Source organism: Monodelphis domestica, chromosome 6 (genome assembly GCF_027887165.1).
Source record: "Monodelphis domestica isolate mMonDom1 chromosome 6, mMonDom1.pri, whole genome shotgun sequence".
NCBI lineage: Eukaryota > Metazoa > Chordata > Mammalia > Didelphimorphia > Didelphidae > Monodelphis > Monodelphis domestica.
Window position 1 is genome coordinate 84,738,199 of NC_077232.1, and position 25,093 is coordinate 84,763,291.

Here is a 25,093-nt window from a genome sequence, read left to right on the forward strand (position 1 = left end):
AATCGGTATGGCTAAGTAAAATTAATCAGCATTTTAGCCAGTTAAAATTTGAATCCAGGGCCTCTGACTCTGTTTCTAAGTTCTTCATTCTAAGACTTTACTAAACGTAACCAAACAAAACATCTCTATAAATATATATTTCTGAAAAGATTAAATAAAAAGTACCATCTAAGTACTCATAATTGTTTGCCATCATATTAGGAAGCTTCTTAGAAAAGAAATGAATCAACCAACAAGAATATACTAAGCACCTGATATGCTCTAAGGATGTGGATAAAAAGAACAAAATGAACAACTCTACTCCTTTATATTCTATCAGGGAAAATAGCACGAAGTATAAACATTGATAAATATAAATGACTTAAGATTCTCACTCTGCTATGTACTGCCTATTAAGGACTATCTATATGACTGAGCAAATCATTTCACCTTCAGCTTCTATGTTTATGAAATGTAAGATTTAGTCAGTCAGTCAATATTGATTAAGCACCTACTATGTTCTAAGCATTCTGCTAAGTGCTGTAGATACAAAAAGAGGCAAAAGATAGGCCCTGTGAATTTCAAAACTACTCAACCCTGTTCAAACCATTCTTTAGAGGATGGGATTTGGCTATTTCCTGATCAATAACAACAGAGATACTTGGAATGACAGAATCAGGTCTTGGAAACTACAATCTCCACCCTACTCAGTGTAACAAGATTAGGAAGGGCTGCAGCAAACTCAAGATTTAATTATTTGAGAATATGGCCTTCAACAGACAAAGGGGACAGACCTCTGGGCGGTCCTGGGTTAAGCTAGAGCCACCATTGGCACAGGGGAGACACAGGAAGTGAAGTAGAGGACAGCTGAGGAGTCTGGGGACTTCCTGGTGTGGAGGGAGAGTGTGGGAGTTGGAGCCTGGTGCTTGGAGTGGAGGCTCTCAGACTGTTTCTCCATTTTGGTCACGTGAGTGATAGGGACTGATCTCTTTTCTTTGCCTCGGCTATCCAAGGCCTTGGGCCTTTGGCCCAGCCTAAGCAGAGTGGGTATTTAAGCCCTATTCCCTTCTCTCCCCCTTCTCTCTCTCTCTCTCTCTCTCTCTCTCTCTCTAATACCTTTCTTCCTCCTGTTAGTAATTAAAAAAAAAACCCATAAAAGGTTGACTGCTGACTTGAGTTTTCATTTAGGAATTACATAGCTGAATTCCTTGGCGACCTTAAATTAATATACATATCAGTCTTTTAATGTGATTTCCATATCACAGCCCTCGCCCTAAAGAAGCTCACAATCTAATGAAGAAGACATTAAGCAAACAAATAAATTCAAACAATGTCTATACAAAATAAATAGGAAATAATTAAGAGAGGGAAGGCCCTAGAATGAAGAGAGATTGGGAAAGAATTCCTGTAGAAAATGGGAGTTTATGTGGGACTTAAAGGGGGGGGTGAGGATCTAAAAAGTTTTTGAATGCCAAACTGAGGATTTCTTTAAGATTCCTTTGAAATCTAAAGGCAATCTTTATTTCATGTGTCATATGTCTGTGCACTTACATATGCATATTTACATTATAAAGAGGACTAGAAATGAGCATGTTCAGTGGTGGTGTGGATAATCTAAGGGCATTCAAACCAAATTTTTTTGTAATATTTATTATTCTTTTCCTAATCCCTCAGAACACTGGCTAGTTTGTCTCTTTAAAACATCATAGGTTAGTAAAGTCATAATTTGCATTTAGATAATCATCCATGATCAAATTTATAGTCATCTTGTCTAATGGCACTTCTGAAAAACAAAAACCCACCTGTTCCTCTCATAAACAATTATAAGAGAGCTAATGAATATAGCAAATTGCAACATCTCTATTTCTTTTTTAGCTCAAAGAAGAAAAACAAAATCAAGGTTCTTTTTGGGGTTACCATAATGGCATTATTATAAACAGGTGTTTTTTTTTTTCTTGCTAGCAGCAATTTATCCTCTGGCTGACAATGAAATCTGATAAAAAGAATCTTTTAAAACAAAAGTTTCCTTTCATCTTAAAATCTCAACTCCTCCATTATGTTGATTCATTCATTTGTATAAGGAAGCAGACTTGGGTTCCTATACTAATAATACTGTTCTTAAATGGAAAAGAGTGTTTGTGAGCTATTGGATGCCCTAGATGTAGGGGGCCACTTGTCAAGGATGTTCTAAAGGGGATTCATAAATCAGAAAGGGAACTGAACTTGAAAAACCAATCTGTCTATGACACTTAGACCATTCTCTACTCTAAGTATTTATTAAGTGCATACTATTAAATGCATGTTTATTAAGTACCAGAGGCAGTGAGGTGGCTCAGTGGATAGAGTGCTGGGCCTAGAGTCAGGAAGACCTGCATTCAAATCTGGCCTTTGACATTTATGAGATATATGACTCTGAGCAAATTACTTAACCTCTGTTTGCCTTAATCCAGTAAAGAAAATGCCAAACCACTCCAGAATCTTTTCCAAGAAAAAAAACCCATGGTTTTGGAATTTTGGAATTGGTATGATATGGTCCACAGTGTCACAAAGAAGTCAGACATGACTGGACAACTCAACAATAATGTTATCAGGCCCTGGGACAGGTACTGAGAATACAAGGACAAAGAATAAAAATGATCCCTACTGGAAATTAGCACTGTTAAAAAAAAAAAAAGATTTTATGATTTTCAAGAGAACCAATACTGGTAATAAACTACTTATTCTGAAGAGCCTCTGATAAATAAAAGATTATCTGTTCTTAGCCACATTCAATTCAATTCAACATCTACTAAATATCGTCTGTGATAAGTAACAGAGAGTTTACAAAACTGAAGTAGTCTTTCCTGTGGGAAATGTGACAGACACAAATGACTATAACTCAAAGCAGTGTACATTATACCTTTTGCCAGATCAGAAAGCAATCTTAGAAATATAACTATTTTCTACTCCAGGGCACAGAAAGTAAGCCTGATTTTTTTAAAGGGCTAACTCAGCAAATTGGTAAAAGACAACAAAAGATGCAAAGTCAATGCTGATGGGGCTGTAGGAAGACAGGCACACTTTTTATACACTATTGGTTAAGCTATAAATTGGACAAATCATTTAGGGAAATAATTTGGAATTCTGCAATAAATCACTAAACCCTTTGAGCCAGAGATATCACTAGTTGGATATATATCCCAAGAAAGTCGAGAACAAAATTGAAGGGTTACATCTATCTCAAAGCATTCATATTATTTTTTTATTGTTGCAAGAGAAAAAAACCTAAAAACAAAGAGTAAAATGCCTGAGTAAAATGTGGTATAAAAATGCAATGCAATATTATTCTAATATAAGAAATGACAAATATAAGAACAGAGAAACTTGGAAAGACTTGTGTAACTGCTGCAGAATAAAGTAAGCAAAATCAGGAAAGAACAAAAGACTGTAATAATGTAACTGAAAAGAGTACTAAATCAAAACTGAAACCTGTGTCCCCTAATGGACAATCTTGGCCCCAGAGAAGAGATGAGAAAATGCATTTTAACATTTTCAATAGAAAGGAAGGGGCCTAAAGATTCAGAACAATGTAAATTCTGCCAAACAAGTTTTCTGATTTGGCTGTTTTTATTTAACTGACTTCCTTTGTTCCAAAGAAAGCCTCATTTGGGAGAAAGGATGCATAGAAGCTGGGAAATGGGCAAGAAGACATGTAGAAACAGTCATTTTTTCCAATAATGAAGAAACAAAATGCATCATCTTTTTTTGGGGGGGTGGGGTTAGAGGGCTAAATGTTCATCTGGCAATTAAAAAAAGGAACAGATAAGATATTGTAAAGCATGAAATTTTAATTAGTTGTAGAAAAGGACATTTTCATCGAGTTGATTGAATATGAGGCTGAAGGATTTCAAGGGATAAAAATGCCCTTTTCTGACTTGAGTTTTGTTTTGTTTTTAACTCAGAAATGTTTTTAAGGTATACACCTACACCTACACATACATATATCTATATGCCAGCTGTCCAAATCATTGAAGAACACCAGCCACTTTGTGGGACCAGAAAGGGAGGCAATATATTATAATAATAACTTACATGGGATCATTTAGAGCTGAAAATATAAGAAGGTAAAAGATATGGTTTGACTGAATATTTAAGGGTATGGTCGCCAGGAATTTCATTACTAAATTCCAATGAATTACTCAAGTCAGAATGACTTTTATGGAGGGAGAGAGGGAGAGAGGAAGACAGGGAGAGAGGGAGAGAGGAAGAGAGAGAAGGAGGGAGGGAGAGAGAGAGAGAGAGAGAGAGAGAGAGAGAGAGAGAGAGAGAGAGAGGAAGGGAGGGAGGGAGAGAGAAAGGGATGGAGGGAGGGAGGGAGAGAGAAAGAAAGAGAGAGGGGGAGGGAGGGAGGGAGGGCTACTCCAGCCTGGTCTGAACCAGGCAGGGCTTCAGGGGCTCTAGCAAAGGGGAGCAGGGAGGTGGGGGTGGGGGAGGAGAGCAGAGGATTAGTTAAACAAGGCTTCTAGTCATAAAGCCTCCTCCAAGACAAGGGGCCTCTCCAGAGGCTGATGCCTCCAGAAAAGCCAAGGAAAGCGAGTCAGCCCTTTTCACTCACCATGTGTCAATTCAAAGGGAAGTAGTCTGAGGTCTCAAGCCCAAGCTCCTCCAAGGCCAAGTTCAAAGGTGAAGACTCCCTCACAGGAAGTTAGCACCAAATTTAAAGACAGTTCTTTGTGTCACTTCCTGGTCCTTTGGTCCACTTTTTACATGTACCAGGTAGCTTAAACTTTTGTTTAAGTTGTTTCTGATTTGTCACTCACAAGCATATGTGGGTCAAAACACACACACACACACACACACACACACACACACACACACACACACACACACACAAAATATATCCTTAAGTGGGGTGTATACATTCCTGGTGGCTAAAATCTAAAGAATAAATAGGATGGAGTTAATCCCATTTTCACAATCCCAGGATTGATCATTTAGGAGACTGATTATTTAACATAATCATCTTGTACCTCTTTAATCTTCTAACTACAGGTGCATACAACATTGCACCTTCTAAGAGGAAACTACAATAGTTGGAGATAAGAGGGAAATAGAAGAGAGAGAAAGCAAAACCAATGTTTTGCTGGGCACATTGACAAAAACCAATTGGGGGCAATCCCCTTTGGCATAAGAGTGTACATTCAAAATAAATATTCAACTCCCTTCAGTTCAATCAACCACACCCCAAAGTTCATTCTGGATCTTCTTGATGCAGTGTAAGCTTTGCGGCAATCACTGGTTTTGTTCTTTTCCCTTTTATCCCCAAATTATTGTAATTTAAAAGTTGGTTATGTTTACAAGATCCATTGGAGAGACCAGTCTTCCACTGGATCTGGGGGGGAGGGAAGAAATGTGTAATTGAAAATCTGTTACCCTAAAAACTGCATTTCCCAGGAGCCCACTGACTTCCTGTCATTACATGCTGACACAGACAGGGGGATATATTGGGTGGGGTTCCTGGTCTCGCATTCTTTGCTTCCTGTGGGTGACTGTGGTAGAGCTCAGGGTTTTTGAACAAGTAGATTAGCCATGGGCACTTTTTTTTGGTTACCTTTTTTTATTCCTTTACGTCTAATGATCACTAATAAATCTCTTAAAAATATATTTAAAATTATTGTACTTTAATTTCTACAAAATAAGTTATCTAGTCCAACAGTCTCATTTAACAAATGAGGAAACTGAGGTTCTGGGGTTAAGTGGCTTAATCAAGGTCATGCAGCTAATAAGAGTCTAATGTGGGATTCAAACCCAGTACTCTTTTGTATCCAAGGTCCACTCTCTTTCTACTATATCACACTGCATTTTTACTTGAAAAATAAGCGGATTTAGAGTCAGGAGACTTGGACTGGATAATTAGTTCTGCTACTTACTACCTGTCAAACCTTGGAAAAGTCATTTAAGTACTTTGGGCCTTAGTTTCCTCATGTTAATTCTAGTGCTTTGGCTCTGTTGATTATCTCCCATTTGTGCTCTATTTCATCTGTGCATGGTTGTTTACATGTTGTCTCCCTCAATGGATAGGGAGCTCTTTAAGAACAGACACTGTTTTTGCCTTTTACTTATATCTTTAATGATTAGTACAGTGCCAAGCATATAGTAAGTACTTAATAAAGGCTTGCGGATTGACCATGTGGTACCACCCTGAATCCACTTATCATCCCACTGACCATCCTCTGAATCTAAGAAAGTTTTCAAGATCCCACAAAAATGTAGGATTGGATAGAATACTCCAAATCTGTTATAATTAGGGCAAAGACAAGTGAAACTAACTCTTTCCCTCCTTTGCTTTGAACACTAAACCATCTCTTAATGAGACCTGAAATTGCACAGGTTTTTGGCCATCACATCAAACTTCCTTGTTTAAATCTATGCTTATTTCAATAATATATCTCTATGATTTATTCATATAAGAAGACAGGAAACATTAATTTCTTCAATTCATGCTGAAAGCTACAAAAAGAATCTATAATTTTATCCTTTTCAATCTGCAGAAATCATTGAATACTGAAAAACTGCATAATGAGGATTATCATTGGGAGTATTTCTTATTATACTGTAAATACATTAATTTTCTTCAAATAATGGAAACAATAACAATAAATGCCAACATCATTTAAACAAAAGATGCCAATACCTCTAATTGAGTTTGTGGTCCATACATGTTCCATATTTTTCTTTTTCGGACATCAATCCCTCTACCTGGATGCTGAAATATGACAAATCAAATGGTATAGCAAGACAGAATAAAGTTAATACTAAATTAGCAATAAAGAATTAAATGTCTGGAAACCTAAGTACTGTGAATTGGTAAACTAAATTGATAATAAAGGAACATAACATTGACTTACTTCTTAAAATACTGACAACAAGCAAAGTATCCTCCAAAACTGAGGCTATATCAACATGGCATTATCAAAAAGAGTATTCTGATTGATTTCATGTGTGGTACAACCACCGTCAACAAAGACTGAGGAACCTCCCAGCCTTCATCAAGGTGAGTAAATGTGGGGGAAAAAAAACTGCCTGATCAGACTCTATATGAGAGTCATCTAAGGACTAACTCCAATGATTTCTCACATAAGTCTTCTGCCAGGCCGAAGCTAAATGCTCTTCCATCTCAGCGAGGTCTGTGTACAAATGTACCCTCAGAAATAACAACATTTAAGAACCAAGGATCACCTCCATGCCATAATGAAACAATGGAAGAATATGCCAATGGAAGATTTTTTGTCTCAAATGACTCATAAAATTTAATCTAACAACCAGGTTGACTAACTTTGGTGTTAATTTTGTGGAAGACAATGAACAATTGTGAAAACTTGGCTACTCTCAGCAATTTAATGATCTGGGACAATCCTGAAAGACTTAAGACAGGGAATGTTATCCACCTCCAGAAAAATAACTGTTGGAGACAGATGAACACAGACCAAAGCATATATCTTTCATGTCAGTGTATTTATGGTTTTATTTGGGAGTTTCAGTTTTGTATGAGTGTGCTCTTACAACAATGACCAATATGGAAGTGTGTTTTGCATAATGATAAAAATTAAATTAAAAAAAATTTTTGTAGGACATCATAACTATTTAATTTCAGCTTTTAAGTTATGGATCACAAATATGCTTTCTCATTTACTCATGAATGCTGTATCGCAAAATCTAGTCATCCATCTATTAAAGTAATATTTTAGGTGAATTAGTTATGGAATACCAATTAGTTATGGAATACCAAACTTAAGCAATAAATGTTGTGTCTTTTATTATGTTCCTGAGGGCAAGGGTAGAGGGAACCAGGAAGTATGGAGTAAGTAGTCAAAGCCTTAGGTTCCCCACTTCCTCTTGCCTGCTTAAAATCACATGTGTGTTTACACAGGTTTATAAATGAACTGAGGTGGAGGTGGCTGGCACCTTCCAAGGCTCCAGTCCCTAATGTGCTCCTACTCCCCATCCTAACACAGTCTCTCTTACAGCACAGGACTCCTGAGCAGGGTATATATATGGCAAAGCATAAATGAGGGAGCAGAACTGAAGTTAAGAACAAGCATTACCTTCCCTTACATCCCATCTGTGGAAAGGCTGTGGAAAGACTCACCTATCACTTCACTTTCTCAATAATGAACCCTGAGCTTAATAAAAAAATATAGTGGAAAATGTAAACTTCTTCTAAATAAAAATTATATAAGAATTTAAAACATAATATAATGTTTAAAAAATAATAATATGCTTTACCCCTTCATTGCTTAAGATATGAACAAGGAGTCCATTGCCACAACCTAAGTCGATAAAAGACTGTTTTTCAGTTACTCCCTTCTTAGCTCGTTCTTCTTCCCAAAGAACCTAGACAAAAAGGGAGAAAAATACAGTTTTTAATTGCCTCCAAAAGTCAAATAATTTCTAGGAAAAAAACATCTGTTTGAACAAAAGAGAGAGGAAAAATTGATTTAACTAGTTCACATTTTTCTGCACAAATTACCATAATCTTGCACCATCCTATCTATCAAAACTTTATGACCCACACAGCAACAACATAAATATTCAGTCCTAGCCACATATGGCCCCTTCCCAATTCTACCTACCTCCCAATCTATGTGCTATGTTTACTATCCTCTTCATTTTTATTCAAACTGTTTAGTCATATTCACATTCTCTCCTCAGCACCCTATGATCACTGCCAACTGCAAAAACCATAATATCAAGACTCTGAGTTTTATATCTCAAAAGTCTGAGATTGTAGCCAAAGAAACTAAAAACTTCAACCACTTTGAAAAATCATGCAATGCTATTATCTTGAGTTATATTAGAAGATGAATAGCACAACATTGTCTTAACATAAAATAAAGACATGCTATGGCAAGGTTCTTGGTAAATTTACAAAATATCATGATGGTCTGGAGTTCAAGAATAAAAAAAATCTAAGATAAGAATTAAGCAATGGGAGTTTCTAAGATAATGTTGGTTGAAGAATTAGATGAATTCCCAAAATATTTAAATGTTAATGTCTTTAATTTTTCAAAAGGACAAAAGACTCTTAAATCTATATAAAATTAATTTAGAGTAAGCAGAGAGGAAAAGTGGCTTGGAGCTAAACTGCCAAGGAGAAAAGCAATATGGAGAAAAGAGAAGGTGTACGACATGACTGTGGGATAATGCCTATAGTCAAGATACAGGACAAAAGCCTTTCCACCCCCTGATTCTTGCTAGAAATTTCAACATTTGAATTTTTAATTTATATGTATATGTTACAGAGGCACCAAGATAGTTTAGTGGATAAAGAGTCAAATCTAGAGATGGGAGGTCATAGGTTCAAATCTGATCTCAAATACTTCCTAGCTATGTGACCCTGGAAAAGTCACTTGACTTCAAATACATAGTCCTTACCACACTTCTGCCTTGAAACCAATACTTACTATAGAATCTAAGACAGACGGTAAAGGTTTAAGATACACACACACACACACACACACACACACACACACACACACATATGTAAATAAGTAAATCAGAATTCTGGTGGCAATAGTATAAAATAATAAATCATCATCAAATATCTAACAAAATTGGTGTGAGTGGAAAGATATATTCTATTCTATAACACCATTAGGACATACTCTGAAGGATCTTCAAAAGAAAGCATCAGCTGACCTTAGCTTTCTAAACATGGCCACTTTATATTTCAAGCATATTTGTTGAAATTCAGATGCATTCTTAAATGTACTATATAGATTAATGTATAATTATAATATAATTAATAGTACAGATTAATTAATAGATTAGTTAATGCAAAATTGTAAGTGGAAAAAAAAATTAGCCTTGTAGGAAAAACATAAACCAAAATTAAAAGCTCCATTTGATGACTTCTTCACTTTTGAAGAAATTAGCAACTATAGCCATTGGCACCTAAAATTACATTGTATACTTACATTTAATAAGTTCTTACCAACAAATAAGTAGCAATAGCAACATCTTCATATACAAACTTTTCAGGATCTGTCACTTCAGGCCATACCTGAAAAATACAAATAAGAAATTGTAAGGTTTATTTCATGTTTGTAATTGGAATATTTTAACTTTTTCTAATTTCATTAAATATTTCCCATTTACACATGAAAAAAAAATTTTTAATGACCAGTTTAAGTTTTGAGTTCCAAATTCTCTCCTTCCCTCCTCTCCACTCCTCAAGAAGGCAAGCAAGCTTTTCTGGAGGTGGAGTCAATATGGTGGCTTAGAAGCAGCAGAAGTTCAGACCTCTGAAAACCCTTCCTTCCTGATCACAAACTGACTGCTCCTAGGAGACTGAAAATCAAACCTAACAACAAGACTGAGCCAAGGAACCCTCCTGCTGGACTCAATCCAAAAAGCACACCCCCCAAAAGCCAGAATCCAAGAACACTCAGGTTCAAGGGAAAGGCAGAAGGAAAGTCCCAAGGACCCCTCCACCCTAACCTACTGTGACAAGGAAATCACTTTTAAAAGACTGATATATATTAATTTAAGATCGCCAAGGAATTCAGCTATGTAATTCCTAAATGAAAACTCAAGTCAGCTGTCAACCTTTTATAGAGTTTAATTACAGACAGGAGGAAGAAAGGAATTAGAGAGAGAGAGAGAGAGAGGGAGAGAAGGGAATAGGGCTTAAATACCCCTTCTGTTTAGGCTGGGCCAAAGGGCCCAAGCCCTTAGATAGCTGGGGCAAAGAAAAGAGATCAGTCCCTATCACTCACGTGACCAAAATGGAGAAACAGTCTCAGAGGCCCCCACCTTCAGCTTCCTTCAGAGCAAGCTTCCCAGAGCACCTCTCCAACCACTCAGAGCCAAAACTCTCCAACCACCTCCTCAGTCCTCAGACCCCTCTATCTTTAAGGAAACCATCCAAGTTCCCTCCCCTCAGTTCTCACATCTACCAATCACTGTCCATCAATTTCCCTGTGCCAATGGTGGCTCTAGCTTAACCCAGGACCACCCAGAGGTCTGTGGCTTTGTACATGTATGTTGGAGGTCATATTCTCAAATAATTAAATTTTGATCTATGCTGCAGCCCTTCCTAAATCCTGTTAGGACTGAGTGGGGTGGAAATTGTATTTTCCAAGACCTGATTCTGTCATTCCAAGTATCTCTATTGTATCAATTCTAAAATCAATCATGACTCAAAGAAATTCCTGTTCTGTGCTTAAGCATAGGTCAAAGCCCTTTCCATTGTTCAGCCAAAGGTTTCTGTCCTAAAGTAATCTTAAGAAGGGAGGAGAAGGAACCTCCCATGCCAATGGGGTTCACATTCCAATACACTATCAGTAAGAAATTTTCCAAGTATGAAATTTCCCAATGGTGAAATTTCCAACATTTATAAGTCTAAGAAATTTTAAGGTTTACACTACCTAGAGCGCTAAGGCTCCAGCGACAATGGGAACCGAACCTCTGGGCGGGCAAGGGTGCTAGTCTGGAGGGTGTACCTTGCAGGCAGGGCTGTGCCAAGCTCAGAGTGTCGAACACAGGTGGCGGGGAAGGAGCTGGAGAGGGACCACAGAGCTGGCAGCCTGGACAGAGCTACGAAGACCCTCCAAATTGTGAACTCTAGCCTTCCAGGAGGTTTTGGCCTCAGAGCACATTCAGCCCAACCCAGCTGAACTTAATCCGATCAAAAGTCTTCAGAGGTCAGAGAAGCCCAAACTCCAACAACCCTCCTTCACACACTTCTGGACTTTAATTTAATCCAATCAAAAGCCTCCAGAGGACTGGAAAGCTCAAACTACAACAACCCTCCCCCACAGACTGCTGGACTTTAATTCAATCCAATCAAAAGCATCCAGAGGACAGGGAAGCTCAAACTACAACAACAACAACAACACACACACACACACACACACACACACACACACACACCCCGCACAGGCTGCAGGGAGAGACCTTCTGTCAAAGCTCCAAGAAGGGAGACTGACAGAAACCCCCAAAACCAAAAAAATGAGAGGAGCAAGAACACAGACAAATACGGGGAGCAAAGAAGGGGTAAACATGAGAAAACAACAGAAAAAGAAGAAGAAATAAATTACAATAGACAGCTTCTGTACAGGTAATGAGCAAAGAGCAAAAGAAACAGAGAGGGAGGGATCAACAAAGGAAAAATCAGAAATCCCAGTGAATTGGATACAGGCTTAGAAAGAACTCAAAATGCAATTCAAAACACAATTAAGAGAGGCTGAAGACAATTGGGAAAAGAACTTAAAAACTAAGATAAGTCATCTGGAAACAGAAAATAGTGTCTTGAAAGCTAAAATCAAACAGCTGGAAAATGAGGCAAAGGAGATGAAAGATGACCTCCAAAGAAGATCAGACCAGAAGGAGAAGGATGACCAAAAATCCAGGGATGAAATCCAATCTTTAAGAACCAGAATACAACAACGAGAATTAAGTGACCTCACAAGGCAGCAGGACAGTATAAAACAAAACCAAAAGAATGAAAAAATTGAGGAAAATATGAAACATCGCATTCACAAAACAGAAGATTTAGAAAATCTTTCAAGGAGAGACAATTTAAGAATCATTGGTCTACCAGAAGACCATGACAAAAGAAAAAGCCTGGACATCATCCTACATGAAATTATTCAAGAAAACTATCCCAATATTCTAGAACAATGGTTCTCAACCTCTCAATCTGTAGCAATGAGAATATATAATGCATATCAGGTATTTACATTCCGAATCATAACTAGCAAAATTACAGTTTTTAAGTAGCCACCAAAATAAATTTTTGGTTTCGGGTCACTGCAACATGAGGAACTGTATTGCAGGGTCACAGCATTAGAAAGGTTGAGAACCACTGTTCTAGAACAAGAGGGAAAAGTGGAGATTGAAAGGATCCACAGATCACCTCCTGTACTTAATCCCCAACTGACAACACTCAGGAATGTTATAGCCAAATTCAAGAACTATCAGACCAAAGAAAAAATATTACAAGCTGTCAAGAAAAAGTCATTCAGATACCATGGAATCACAGTGAAGATAACACAGGATTAGGCTGCATCTATACTGAAGGACCGAAAGGCATGGAATATTATATTCCGGATGGCAAGGGAACTAGGTCTACAACCAAGAATCAACCAGAAAAAAATGACTATATTCTTACAGAGGAAAGTATGTTCATTCAACAAAATAGAAGAATTCCAAGAATTTGTCAAGAAAAGTCCAGACCTGAACAGAAAATTCGATGCCCAAGCACAGAACTCTAGAGAATCATCAAAAGGTAATTAAAAAAAGAGGGAAAAAAGAAAAACAAAACAAAACAAAAAACCAACTTTTTTTTTAAGAGACTCAATAAGTTAAAATGATATGTATCCCTATAAGAAAACAGGTCATTGGTAACTCTTAAAAACTGTTGTTATCAACCTGGGCAGCTAGAAGAATTACACTTAGAGAGAACACTGACATACTGTATAGGATGAAATAAAGAGACATAAATAGGTATATAGATATATGTATGCATAAATACATATACATGTATATATAAATAAGTATGTATATACAACTAGAGCTAAAAAAAAGAGGTTAATACTAAGAGAAATGAGAAAAGAGACAAAATGAGGTAAATTTATATTTCATAAAGAATTGCATGGCAGGAGTGGCAGAGAACACCAATACACTGGAAAGGTAAAGAGGTTGGAGACAGGAAATACCTAATTTTTACATGCATTGAATTTGACTCAAAGAAGTAAGAACAATCAGATCCACTGGGGCAGAGAATAGATTCATGCCCTATAGGGGAGTAGAAGGGTAACAAACGGACTGGTCAGGAGGGAAGCAATATAAGGGAGGGAGACGGTGGGGGTGTTAAGTTTTAAAAAGACTGCAAAGAAAATAAGGGAGGGAATAAGAAGGGAGGGGGGTAGAAAGGGAAGTAAAATAAGGGAGGGAACTAGGGGGACTGATTAAAAACAAGCATTGGTGAAAAGGAAATAGTAAAAGAAGAAAAGGCAGGACTAGGAGTAGAAATCAAAAACTCGAGAAATACACAGAGGATAATCATAACTCTAAATGTGAATGGAATGAACTCACCCATAAAACACAAGCAAATAGCAGAGTGGATTAGAATCCAAAACCCTACCATATGCTGCCTACAAGAAACTGTAAAGATTAAAAATTTTGGGGAAACTGAGGCAGGTAGAAATTAGTTTCTCTCTGCAAGGAGTATTATATTTTTATGAGGTTTATTGAAGATTAAAATATAAAGAAAACACAAGTAAGAAAAGCACGTGTCTAGGCCCTGAGAGCCTATTCATGACATCTTGCCTGCTAGGTGGAGAGCTGCGTGTGCTCCGAAGGGGAAGTAAAAAGAGGTCGAGCCTATTCACAACCAGGTTTAAATACCCCATCTCGCTCTCGGCCCAGGTGAGAATTCAGTGAGATTAGAGAGCATTCTGGGGAAGTAGAGCAAGGATTTCTGGGGATTGAAGTCCTGGATTCGAGTCTATTTTTACAAAACACACATGAGGAAGGCAGATATGCATAGAGTTAAAGTAAGAGGATGGAGCCAAATCTATTGGGCATCAACTGATAAGAAGAAGGCAGGAGTCACAATCATGATATCTGACAAAGCCAAAGTAAAAATAAATATAGTTAAAAGAGATAGGGAAGGTAAATACATCCTGATAAAAGGCAGTATGGACAATGAGGAAATATCAGTACTCAACATATATGCACCAAATGGCATAGAATTCAAATTTCTAAAGGAGAAACTAGTGGAGCTCAAGGATGAAATAGATAGAAAAACTATACTAGTGGGAGACCTGAACCTTCCTCTACACGAACTAGATAAATCAAACCAAAAACTAAGTAAGAGGTAAGAGAAGTGAATAAAATCTTAGAAAAATTAGAATTAGTAGATATGTAGAGAAAAATAAATATGGACAAAAAGGAATACACCTTCTTTTCAGCAGCACATGATACATTCACAAAGACTGACCATATATTAGGGCATAAAATCATTGCAAACAAGTGCAAAAGAGCAGAAATAATAAGTGCGGACTTCTTAGATCACAATGCAATGAAAATAATAATTAGTAAGGATACATGGCAAGGTAAATCAAAAATTAATTGAAAATTAAATAATACAATTCTCCAAAACCAGTTACTCAAAGAACAAATCATAGAAACAATCAATAATTTCATTGAAGAAAATGACAATGATGAGGCATCCTTTCAAAACCTATGGGATGCAGCCAAAGCAATACTCAGAAAGAAATCTATATCCTTGAGTTCATATATTAACAAATTAGGGAGAGCAGAAGTCAATGAATTGGGAATGCAAATTAAAAAACTAGAAAGTGAACAAATCAAAAATCCTCAGATGAAGACTAAATTAGAGATCCTAAAAATCAGAAGAGAAATTAATAAAATTGAAAGTCAAAGAACTATTGATTTAGTAAATAAGACTAGAAGCTGGTACTTTGAAAAAACAAATAAAATAGACAAAGTACTGGTCAGTCAAATTAAAAAAAAGGAAGGAAGAAAACCAAATTGAGAGTATCCAAGATGAAAGGGGAGACCTCACCTCTAAAGAAGAGGAAATTAAGGCAATCATTAAAAACTATTATGCCCAATTATATGGCAAAAAATATGGCAATCTAGGTGATATGAATGATTACTTACAAAAATATAAAATTTCCTAGACTAACAGAGGAAGAAATACATTACCTAACCAACCCCATATCAGAAGAAATTGAACAAGCCATCAAAGACCTCCCTAAGAAAAAATCCCCAGTTCCAGATGGATTCACAAATGAATTCTATCAAACATTCAAAGAACAACTAACCCCAATATTATACAAACTATTTGACAGAATAAGCAAAGAAGGAGTTCTGCCAAATTCATTTTACGACACAAATATGGTACTGATCCCAAAACCAGGCAGGTCAAAAACAGAGAAAGAAAACTATAGACCAATCTCCCTAATGAATATAGATGCAAAAATCTTAAATAGTAGATACTAGCAAAAAGACTCCAGCAAGTGATCATGAGGGTTATTCACTATGACCAGGTAGGATTCATACCAGGAAAGCAAGGATGGTTCAATATTAGGAAAACTATCCACATAATTGACCATATTAACAAGCAAACTGACAAAAATCACATGATTATCTCAATAGATGCAGAAAAAGCCTTTGATAAAATACAATACCCATTCCTATTGAAAACACTAGAAAGTATAGGAATAAAAGGGCCTTTCCTAAAAATAATAAACAGTATATATCTAAAACCATCAGTAAACATTATCTGCAATGGGGATAAACTAAAAGTCTTCCCAATAAGATCAGGAGTTAAACAAGGATGCCCATTATCACTTCTATTATTTAACATTGTACTAGAAACACTAGCAGTAGCAATTAGAGAAGAAAAAGAAATTGAAGGTCTTAAAATTGGCAATGAAGAGACCAAGCCAGCACTCTTTGTGGATAATATGATGGTCTACTTTAAGAATCCTAGAGAATCAACCAAAAAGCTAGTTGAAATAATCAACAACTTTAGCAAAGTCGCAGGATACAAAATAAACCTGCATAATTCATCAGCATTTCTATATATCTCCAAGACATCTCAGCAGCAAGAATTAGAAAGAGAAATTCCATTTAAAATCACCAATTATAAAATATAAATATAAAATATAAAATACTTAGGAATCTATCTGCCGAGACAAACACAGGAACTATATGAACACAACTACAAAACACTATCCACACAATTAAAACTAGACCTAAACAATTGGAGAAACACTGATTGCTGTAGGATGAGCTAACATAATAAAAATGACAATCCTGCTCAAATTAATTTACTTATTTAGTGCCATACCCATTGAACTACAAAAAAAAATTTCTACTGAATTAGAAAAAACCATAACAAAGTTCATTTGAAAGAACAAAAGATCAAGGATATCCAGGGAAATCATGAAAAAAATGCAAAGGAAGGAGAATTTTCAGTCCCAGATCTCAAACTATACTATAAATCAGTGGTCATCAAAGCAATTTGGTACTGGCTAAGAGAAAGGAGGATCAGTGGAATAGACTAGGGGTAAATGACCTCAGCAAGACAGTCTAAGATAAGCCCAAAGATCCCAGTTTGGGGGACCAAAACCCACTATTTGATGAAAACTGCTGGGAAAATTGGAAGACAGTATGGGAGATTAGGTTTGGATCAACACTCACACCCTACACCAAGATAAACTCAGAATGGGTGAATGACCTGAATATAAAGAAGGAAACTATAAGCAAATTAGGTGAACACAGAATAATATACTTGTCAGACCTTTGGGAAAGGAAAGACTTTAAAACCAAGCAAGAGCTAGAAAAAAAAATCACAAAATGTAAAATAAATCATTTTGATTACATCAAATTAAAAAGTTTTTGTACAAGTACAACTGATGCATTCAAAATTAGAAGGGAAGCAACAAATTGGGAAACAATCTTCATTACAAAAATCTCTGACACAAAGGTCTAATTACTCAAATTCATAAAGAAATAAACACCAATTGTACAAAAAATCAAGCCATTCTCCAATTGATAAATGGGCAAGGGATAGGAATAGGCAATTTTCAGATAAAGAAATCAAAACTATTAATAAGCACATGAAAAAGTGCTCTAAATCTCTAATAATCAGAGAAATGCAAATCAAAACAACTCTGAGATATCACCTCACACCTAGCAGATTGGCTAACATAACAGCAAAGGAAAATAATGAATTCTGGAGGGGATGTGACAAAGTTGGGACATTAATGCATTGCTGGTGGAGTTGTGAATTGATCCAACCATTCTGGAGGGCAATTTGGAACTACAGCCAAATGGCCCTAAAAGATTGTCTTGCCCTTTGATCCAGCCATAGCACTGCTGGGTTTGTACCCCAAAGAGATAATAAGGAAAAAGGCATGTACAAGAATATTCATAGCTATACTCTGTAAAAATAAACTTGAATCCAGGACTTCAATCCCCAGAAGTCCTTGCCCCACTTCCCCAGAATGCTTTGTAATCTCACTGAATTCTCACCTGGGCGGAGAGCAAATCATTATTTAAAGTATCTCCGCCCACAGCAGGGTCTCTTCTCTTCCTGGCTCAGCTGGCAAACAGACGCGTCTCATAATGTGAGTGAAACTTGGGTGGGCCTCATAGCCCACCTAACACGTGCTTCTCTTGCTTGTATTTTCTTTAACCCTTGACCTTTAATAAACCTCATAAAAATAATACTCCTTGCAGAGAGAAACTAATTTCTACCTGCCTCATTTTCCCAAAATTTTAATCTTTACAACTCTTTGTGGTGACAAAAAATTGGAAAATGAGGGGATGCCCTTCGATTGGGGAATGGCTGAACAAATTGTGGTATATGTTGGTGATGGAATACTATTGTGTTCCAAGGAATAATAAAGTGGAGGAATTCCATGGGAACTGGAACAACCTCCAGGAATTGATGCAGAGTGAGAGGCGCAGAACCAGGAAAACATTGTACACAGAGACTGATACACTGTGTTACAATCGAATGTAATGGACTTCTCCATTACATTGCAGTGCAGTGATCCTGAACAACTTGGAGGAAATCTACGAGAAAAACCACTATCCACATTCAGAGGAAACACTGTGGGAGTAAAAACACGGAAGAAAAACAACTGCTTGAATACATGGGTCAAAGGGATATGGTTGGGGATGTAGACTCTAACTGAACATCCTACTGTAAATAGCAACATGGAAATAGGTTCTGATCAAGGACACAGGTAATACCCAATGAAATTGCATGTCGGCTATGGGATGGGTGGGTGGATAGGAGGGAGTGAAATAAAGTGAGTGTTGTAACCAAACAAATAAAATAAAATAAAACACAATGGTAAGTTAAAAAATTAATAAAAAATTTTAAAAAAAAGGAACAATCTTTCTACTTAAAAAAAAGGCAAGCAACCTGATCTTTAATTATATTTGTGGAGCCATACAAAACATTTTTCCATATTAATCTTGTTGCAAAAGAAACAGCTCAAAAAACCCCAAGAAAAAGTTTAAAAGTTTACGTTTTTATCTAAAGAGTTCATAATTTCTTTCTGTGCAGGGAGAGCATTTTTCATCATGGGTTCTTTGAAATTGTCTTGGATCATTCTACTGATCAGAGTAGCAAAGCCTTTCAAAGCTGAATATTCTTATAATATTACTGTTATAACATACAATGTTCATACTCTATCATATTATGTACAGAATTCATATGAATCTTCCCAGATTTTTCTGAAACTATTCTGCTGGTCATTTCTTAGAGTACAATAGTGCTATTATACAATAGTGCTCCATCATGATTATACACCACAACTTGTTCAATCATTCCTCAAATGATGGGCATTCTCTCAATTTCCAATTCTTTGCTACCACAAAAAGAAATGCTATAAATATTTTTGTACAAATAGATCCTTTCCCCTTTTCTTTGATCACTAGGATACAATTCTAGTAGTGGTATTGATGGGTCAGAGGTTATACATAGTTTTGTTTCAAACCATTCTCCAAAAGTTTAGATCAATTCACAATTCTACCAATAGTGCATTTGAGAGTCCCAATTTTTCTACATCTCCTCCAGCATTTGTCATTTTCCTTTTCTGTCATGTCAGGCAATCTGCTAGGTATGAAGTGGTATCTCAGAGTTGGTTTAATTTGCATTTCTTTAATTTAACTTAATCATTCTTTAATCAGTAATGATTTAAAGCATTTTTTTCATGTGACTATTGATAGATTTTCTTTTTCTAAAAACTGCCCATTTATATCCTTTGGCCATTTGTCAATGGGGAATGGCTCTTATTTTAATAAGTCTGGCTCAGTTCCCTACATATTTGAGAAATGAAGTCTTTATCAGAGACTTTTGCTATAAAATTTTTCCTAATTCCATGTGAACTGGAATGACCTTCAGGAATTGATGCAGGGTGAAAGGGGCAGAACCAAGAGAACATTGTACACAGAGACTGATATACTGTGGCACAATAGAATGTAATGGACTTCTCTACTAGCAGCAATGCAATGATCCAGGACAATTCTGAGGGACTTATGAGAAAGAAGCTATCCACATCCAGAGAAAGAACTGTGGGAATAGAAACACAAAAGAAAAACAACTGCTTGATCCCATGGGTCAATGGGAATGTAGACTCTAAATGGTCACTCTAGTGACCTCTAGCAAATATTAATATGGAAATAGGTCTAAAGCAATGAGATCAAGGGAGGAGGTGAAATGTTCCAGGCAGGGAAATAGTCAGAACAAAGTGAGTCTGGAGAGTATTCTGTTCCAGGGATGACCAGGAGGTCAGTGTAGCTGGATCATGGAGTGGGTTGTAAGATGTAAGAAGACTAGAAAGTTAGGATGAGGTCATATTATAATTAGCTTTAAATGCCAAACAGAACAGTTTATATTTGATCCAGGAGGTAAGAGGGAGTCATTAGCGTTTACTGAGCAGGGGTGGGAAATATCTACACTTTAGAAAAATCCCTTTGGCCATTGAGAGCAATGTGGATGGGAGTGAAGAAAGACTAAAAGATGAGAGACTTGTTGGAAAGCTATTGCAATAGCCTGGATAAGAAATGATAAAGGGTTGTGGCTGTAAGAGTGGAGAGATGTTGTATCAGGTGAAACAAGATCTGGCCACAAATTTGATACATGAGATGAGTGAGAATGAACAGTAACAGAAAATATTAATTAAACTGGGGGTATCAACACCATTTATTAGATACTAGTAAACAGCACGACGAAGGGGAAAAAAACCTCTCAAATAAGGATCTGAGGTTCTAAAATGTTCTCTGTAACCAATAAAGATAACTAGTACTCATAGCATAGACATGGCATTTATATAGTCCTTTAAGGGAGTCACTGACCCTCAGTTTCACTATCTATAACACTAGTAATGTTTTGTCTTCCTCCTAGTTTTGTTTTGTTTTTTAACCCTTACCTTCCGTCTTGGAGTCAATACTGTGTATTGGCTCCAAGGCATAAGAGTGGTAAGGGCTAGGCAATGGGGGTTAAGTGACTTGCCCAGGGTCACACAGCTGGGACGTGTCTGAGGCCAGATTTGAACCCAGGACCTCCCATCTCTAGGCCTGACTCTCAATCCACTGAGCCACCCAGCTGCCCCCCTTCCTCCTAGTTTTGCTATGAGGATTACATGACAATAAATTTAAAAGTTTTTTATATATACTAAAGAACTATATATATGTCATGTTATTTTTATTTAAACAAAATAAGGAGGTAGCTGACAAAGTTCCACATACCTCTTTGATGTCTATGCTATGAATACTAGTTATCTTTATGGTTCCAATTTGTGGGAAATTTAAATTTTACACAGCCCTAATTTTAACTTGTGACAACAATATTATATGACTTCATTGAAAGACAATACTGACAAGGAAAATCTGGTTTTCATCAGAATTACCTTAACCATTTCTTTGTACTTCTCTTTCAGTTCCTGGTAAATCTGGCTATATTTCATAAGTGAAATGAGTGAAAGAGTGCTTTTAAATTCATTCTTCTTATCTTTCACAGACCATTTGGCCAACTTGGACAACAATTCTTTTCCAAGCCAGGAAGACTTAGGGTAAATGACTCCATCTGAATCCCATTTTTCTGGGCAGAAAGCAAACATGGAAATGCACCTTCAAAAAAAAAAGAAAGAAAAACAACATCAAATAAGCAGTTACATGGAATATGTTTTCTAGAATTATGCACTTAGTTGCACAAAAGGGGAAACCAGCAGTCAGAATAACATTAAATTTTGCCACATTCAGGAAAATGATTTGGATCCTGGCCCTGGATGTTCTCTCTGAAGCTCTCTCTGCTCAATCTGGTACCTTATTTCCTATTGTTTGTTATGCTTACATCAAACTGAACCCCTCTATGAAGCCTACAACACAAATTCATACTCCACAGTACTCAAGCCCTTGCTCTACTTAATTCCCAAGGCGTGGAAATGAATGTCTCCTTCCACCCCTTCCACCTGTCAAATTTCTGTCCCTCTTTTAAGAATCAATTCAAATATTAGCTCCTTTCTCAAACATGACAGAGTCCTTTGTTTTCCAACTCTAACATACTAATCATGTAATATAACAAATCAGTATTATTTGTATTAGTCTTATTTTTCCAACAGACTAAAAGCCCCAAGATGTAGGGATGGTGGCTTGTGTAAATGTAATATAATCCTTGAGACTGAGCAAGTCAGTGCTTACTAAATACTCTATTTGAATCTAACAAAAGAAAACTCACAGTTGGATATATTCTCTTTTCGGATTCTGTGCCAGTTGGTTTCTTAGAATATTACTAATTTTTGTTGTCTTTAATGAATATCCTTAGGACAACCTCCAAAACAGCATACAGTAGTGCCTGATCTTTTATTTATTTTTTGTTTGTTTACAGATGTCTTTCAGGAAAGCCCATGAAGATTAAACTCACCAATAAGGCAAGTACTATATAACACCTTGAGAGAATTGGGAATTCAGTCTGCTGACCTGAAAGTATCACTGTTTGGTCTACAAAGATAATAGAATGTCAAGTTCCAGACTGTTTGTTCCATCTCTGAGCACAAATGCATTAAATTCCTTCAATACTTTAAAAATTCTATCATTTGCATGGATGATTCTCATCCCACCAATGTAGGTAAAAATTCCATACTTCACCTAAACAAGTAATCTTCATAAGCTGCCATCATTAATATATATGTTTATAGATCTCTGTAGACAAAGCAAAAAGCCTGGAGTCAGGAAGACCTGAGTTCAAATATGGCCTCAGATCCCTATTAGCCATGATCCCAGGCAAGTCATTTAACCCTGTCTGCCTTGGTTTCTTCATCTGTCAAATGAGCTGGATAAGGAAATGGCAAATCACTCTACTGTCTTTGCAAGAAAACTCCAAATAAGGTCACAAAGAGTTGGAAACAACAGAAAGGACTAAACAACAAAATAAATTAGATATATAGACACTATTACAAACTATACATATATAGACACACCCAAAAACCATATTTGTATATATATATGCAAAATATATATTACTATACAATGCATTTATATGCATTGCACATGTGCATGAGTATGTGTCTATGAGTCTGTGTCTGTGTCAAAGTCTCTGAACTTAGCATGAATCGACCTAGCTTAACATTTGGAGTCTTGCCTAGGGCCATACTCAAAGTCTCCCTAGCTCCACAGGCTCTACTAGAATTTATATTCACCTAGTACTATCTTTGAAAGCCAAGGGTCAATGTCACACTATAAGACATTAGAGAAGTACTTTACTAAAGGCCACACAAAACATTTTGGTTGTAAGATGCCCTTACTTCATTCCATTAGGCTCAGATCAGATAAAGGTGTCATATGTGTTAATATGAATAGCCATCCATAAAAGAGCTCTCAAATTTAATCAAGGCAGTCCCAAAAACTGGATTTCCAAAAATGTTCTGAAAAATGGCAAAATGATAATGAAGGTGGACAATGGATTAGATGTACTACTTCCCAAGATAACAACATGCATTTAGATGTAGAAATCTTAAGTCCTTTGTGACTCAATTTTGCTGTGTTAAAAAGTGTCCTTGGGGGCAACTGGGTGTATTGAGAGCCAGGCCTGGAGACTGAGGTCCTGAGTTCAAATGTGGCCTCAGAAACTTCCTAGCTGAGTGACCCTGGGCAAGTCACTTAACTCCCATTGCCTAGCACTTATAGCTCTTCTGCCTTAGAATCAATATGCAATATTTAAGTTTTAAAAAATATCCCCACAGGACCAAAAAAAAAAAGGAAAAAGACCTATATGTACAAAAATATTTATGGCACATCTTTTTGTGGTAACAAAGAATTAGAAATTGAGGAGATGTCCATCAATTGGGGAATGGCTAGGCAAGCTGTGGTATATGATTGTGATGGAAATCCATTACGCTATAAGAAATGACAAGAAAGATGGTTTCAAAAAAAAATGCAAAGATTTATATAAACTTATATAAAATGAAGTGAGAAGAACCAGAACATTATCCACTGAAACAGCAGTAGTGTAATGATGATCAACTGTGAAAGACTTTGCTACTCTAATCAAGACAATGATCTAATAGAATTCTAAAGAACTGATGATGAAAAATGCTACCTACCTTCAAAGAGAGAAATGATGAATACTGAGTGAAGGCTGAAGCATACTTTTTCACTTTACTTTTCAGCAACATGGCTAATATGGAAATATGTTTTACATGACTTCACATGTATAATTGACATATTGCTTGTCTTCTCAATTGGGTGGGGGAGGCCCTAAAGGGAGGTGGAGAATTTGAGACTCAAAATTTTTTTGAAATGAACACTAGCAAAAAAAAGAATAAATCAATTTAAAAAGAAATAATAATGTCCTTGAACAAATATATTCTATATAATTCTGAACTAATGGACCAAATACATGCTTAGAAGCTCGATGCAAATTTAGATCTTCATAAAGAAATAAACAAAATAAAACTATATCATACTCAAAAGAAAAATAAAGTCTATGCCAACACCATCAACGTTGCTCCAAAGTATTCTTCCAAGGAGGTAGCTGTAAATTAGCTAATTATATCATCAACCATCACAATATTTTTAGAAAAGATCCTGTACAATGATACGGGACATGATACTAATTACTAAGAAGAGAAGTATAAAGATGCTTTTGGGGAATGACAAGTCTTTGGAGTTTACCTCCTAAAGGAGAAAAGATAAATAGATAGCACAGGGGAATAATCATTCTTCACTTTTTCTGTTCTCACTACTTCCACAGTAGTTTCAGTGGTGGTAAAATTAAATTTTAGTCAGTCTGCTTTAAGCAGCTGCACTCGCAGAGTACAAGAAAGAATCTGCACTGTATATCTAAACCTTGAAAACACTTTTCCAACTTAAATGAACACAAATAGTATAAAAAAAAGATCCTAAAGGAAGTCCCTGGTGTGTCTGGGTATACTAACTAAAGAATAAGAAAGCTGAAAAGATTATTGATAAAATTACTACCTTTGCCCCAACAAAGTCCTGTTACAAAAGGCCACACTGGTAAAACATAATGGAAAGTTGACAACAAACTCCAATATATGAACCGTTTGCTAATTATTCA

General features: G+C 36.4%; 1 protein-coding gene across 8 annotated transcripts in view; it reads right to left on the bottom strand.

The window, feature by feature from the left end:
- Positions 1–25,093, bottom strand: part of TRMT44 (tRNA methyltransferase 44 homolog) — a 144,853-nt gene that overhangs the window by 108,330 nt on the left and 11,430 nt on the right. For 4 of the 8 annotated variants that reach the window (XM_056802371.1, XM_056802373.1, XM_056802374.1 and 1 more), the window contains 5 exons: positions 24,117–24,270; positions 21,426–21,645; positions 9,953–10,021; positions 8,245–8,352; positions 6,653–6,724 (listed from right to left, as the gene is read on the bottom strand). In XM_056802371.1, the coding sequence (XP_056658349.1) occupies positions 6,653–6,724; positions 8,245–8,352; positions 9,953–10,021; positions 21,426–21,635 (459 nt within the window). In that variant the 5' untranslated portion in view covers positions 21,636–21,645; positions 24,117–24,270. The remainder of the gene's footprint in view (positions 1–6,652; positions 6,725–8,244; positions 8,353–9,952; positions 10,022–21,425; positions 21,646–24,116; positions 24,271–25,093) is intronic. The other 4 variants (XR_008912816.1, XM_056802370.1, XM_056802375.1 and 1 more) reach the window with 1 other exon arrangement.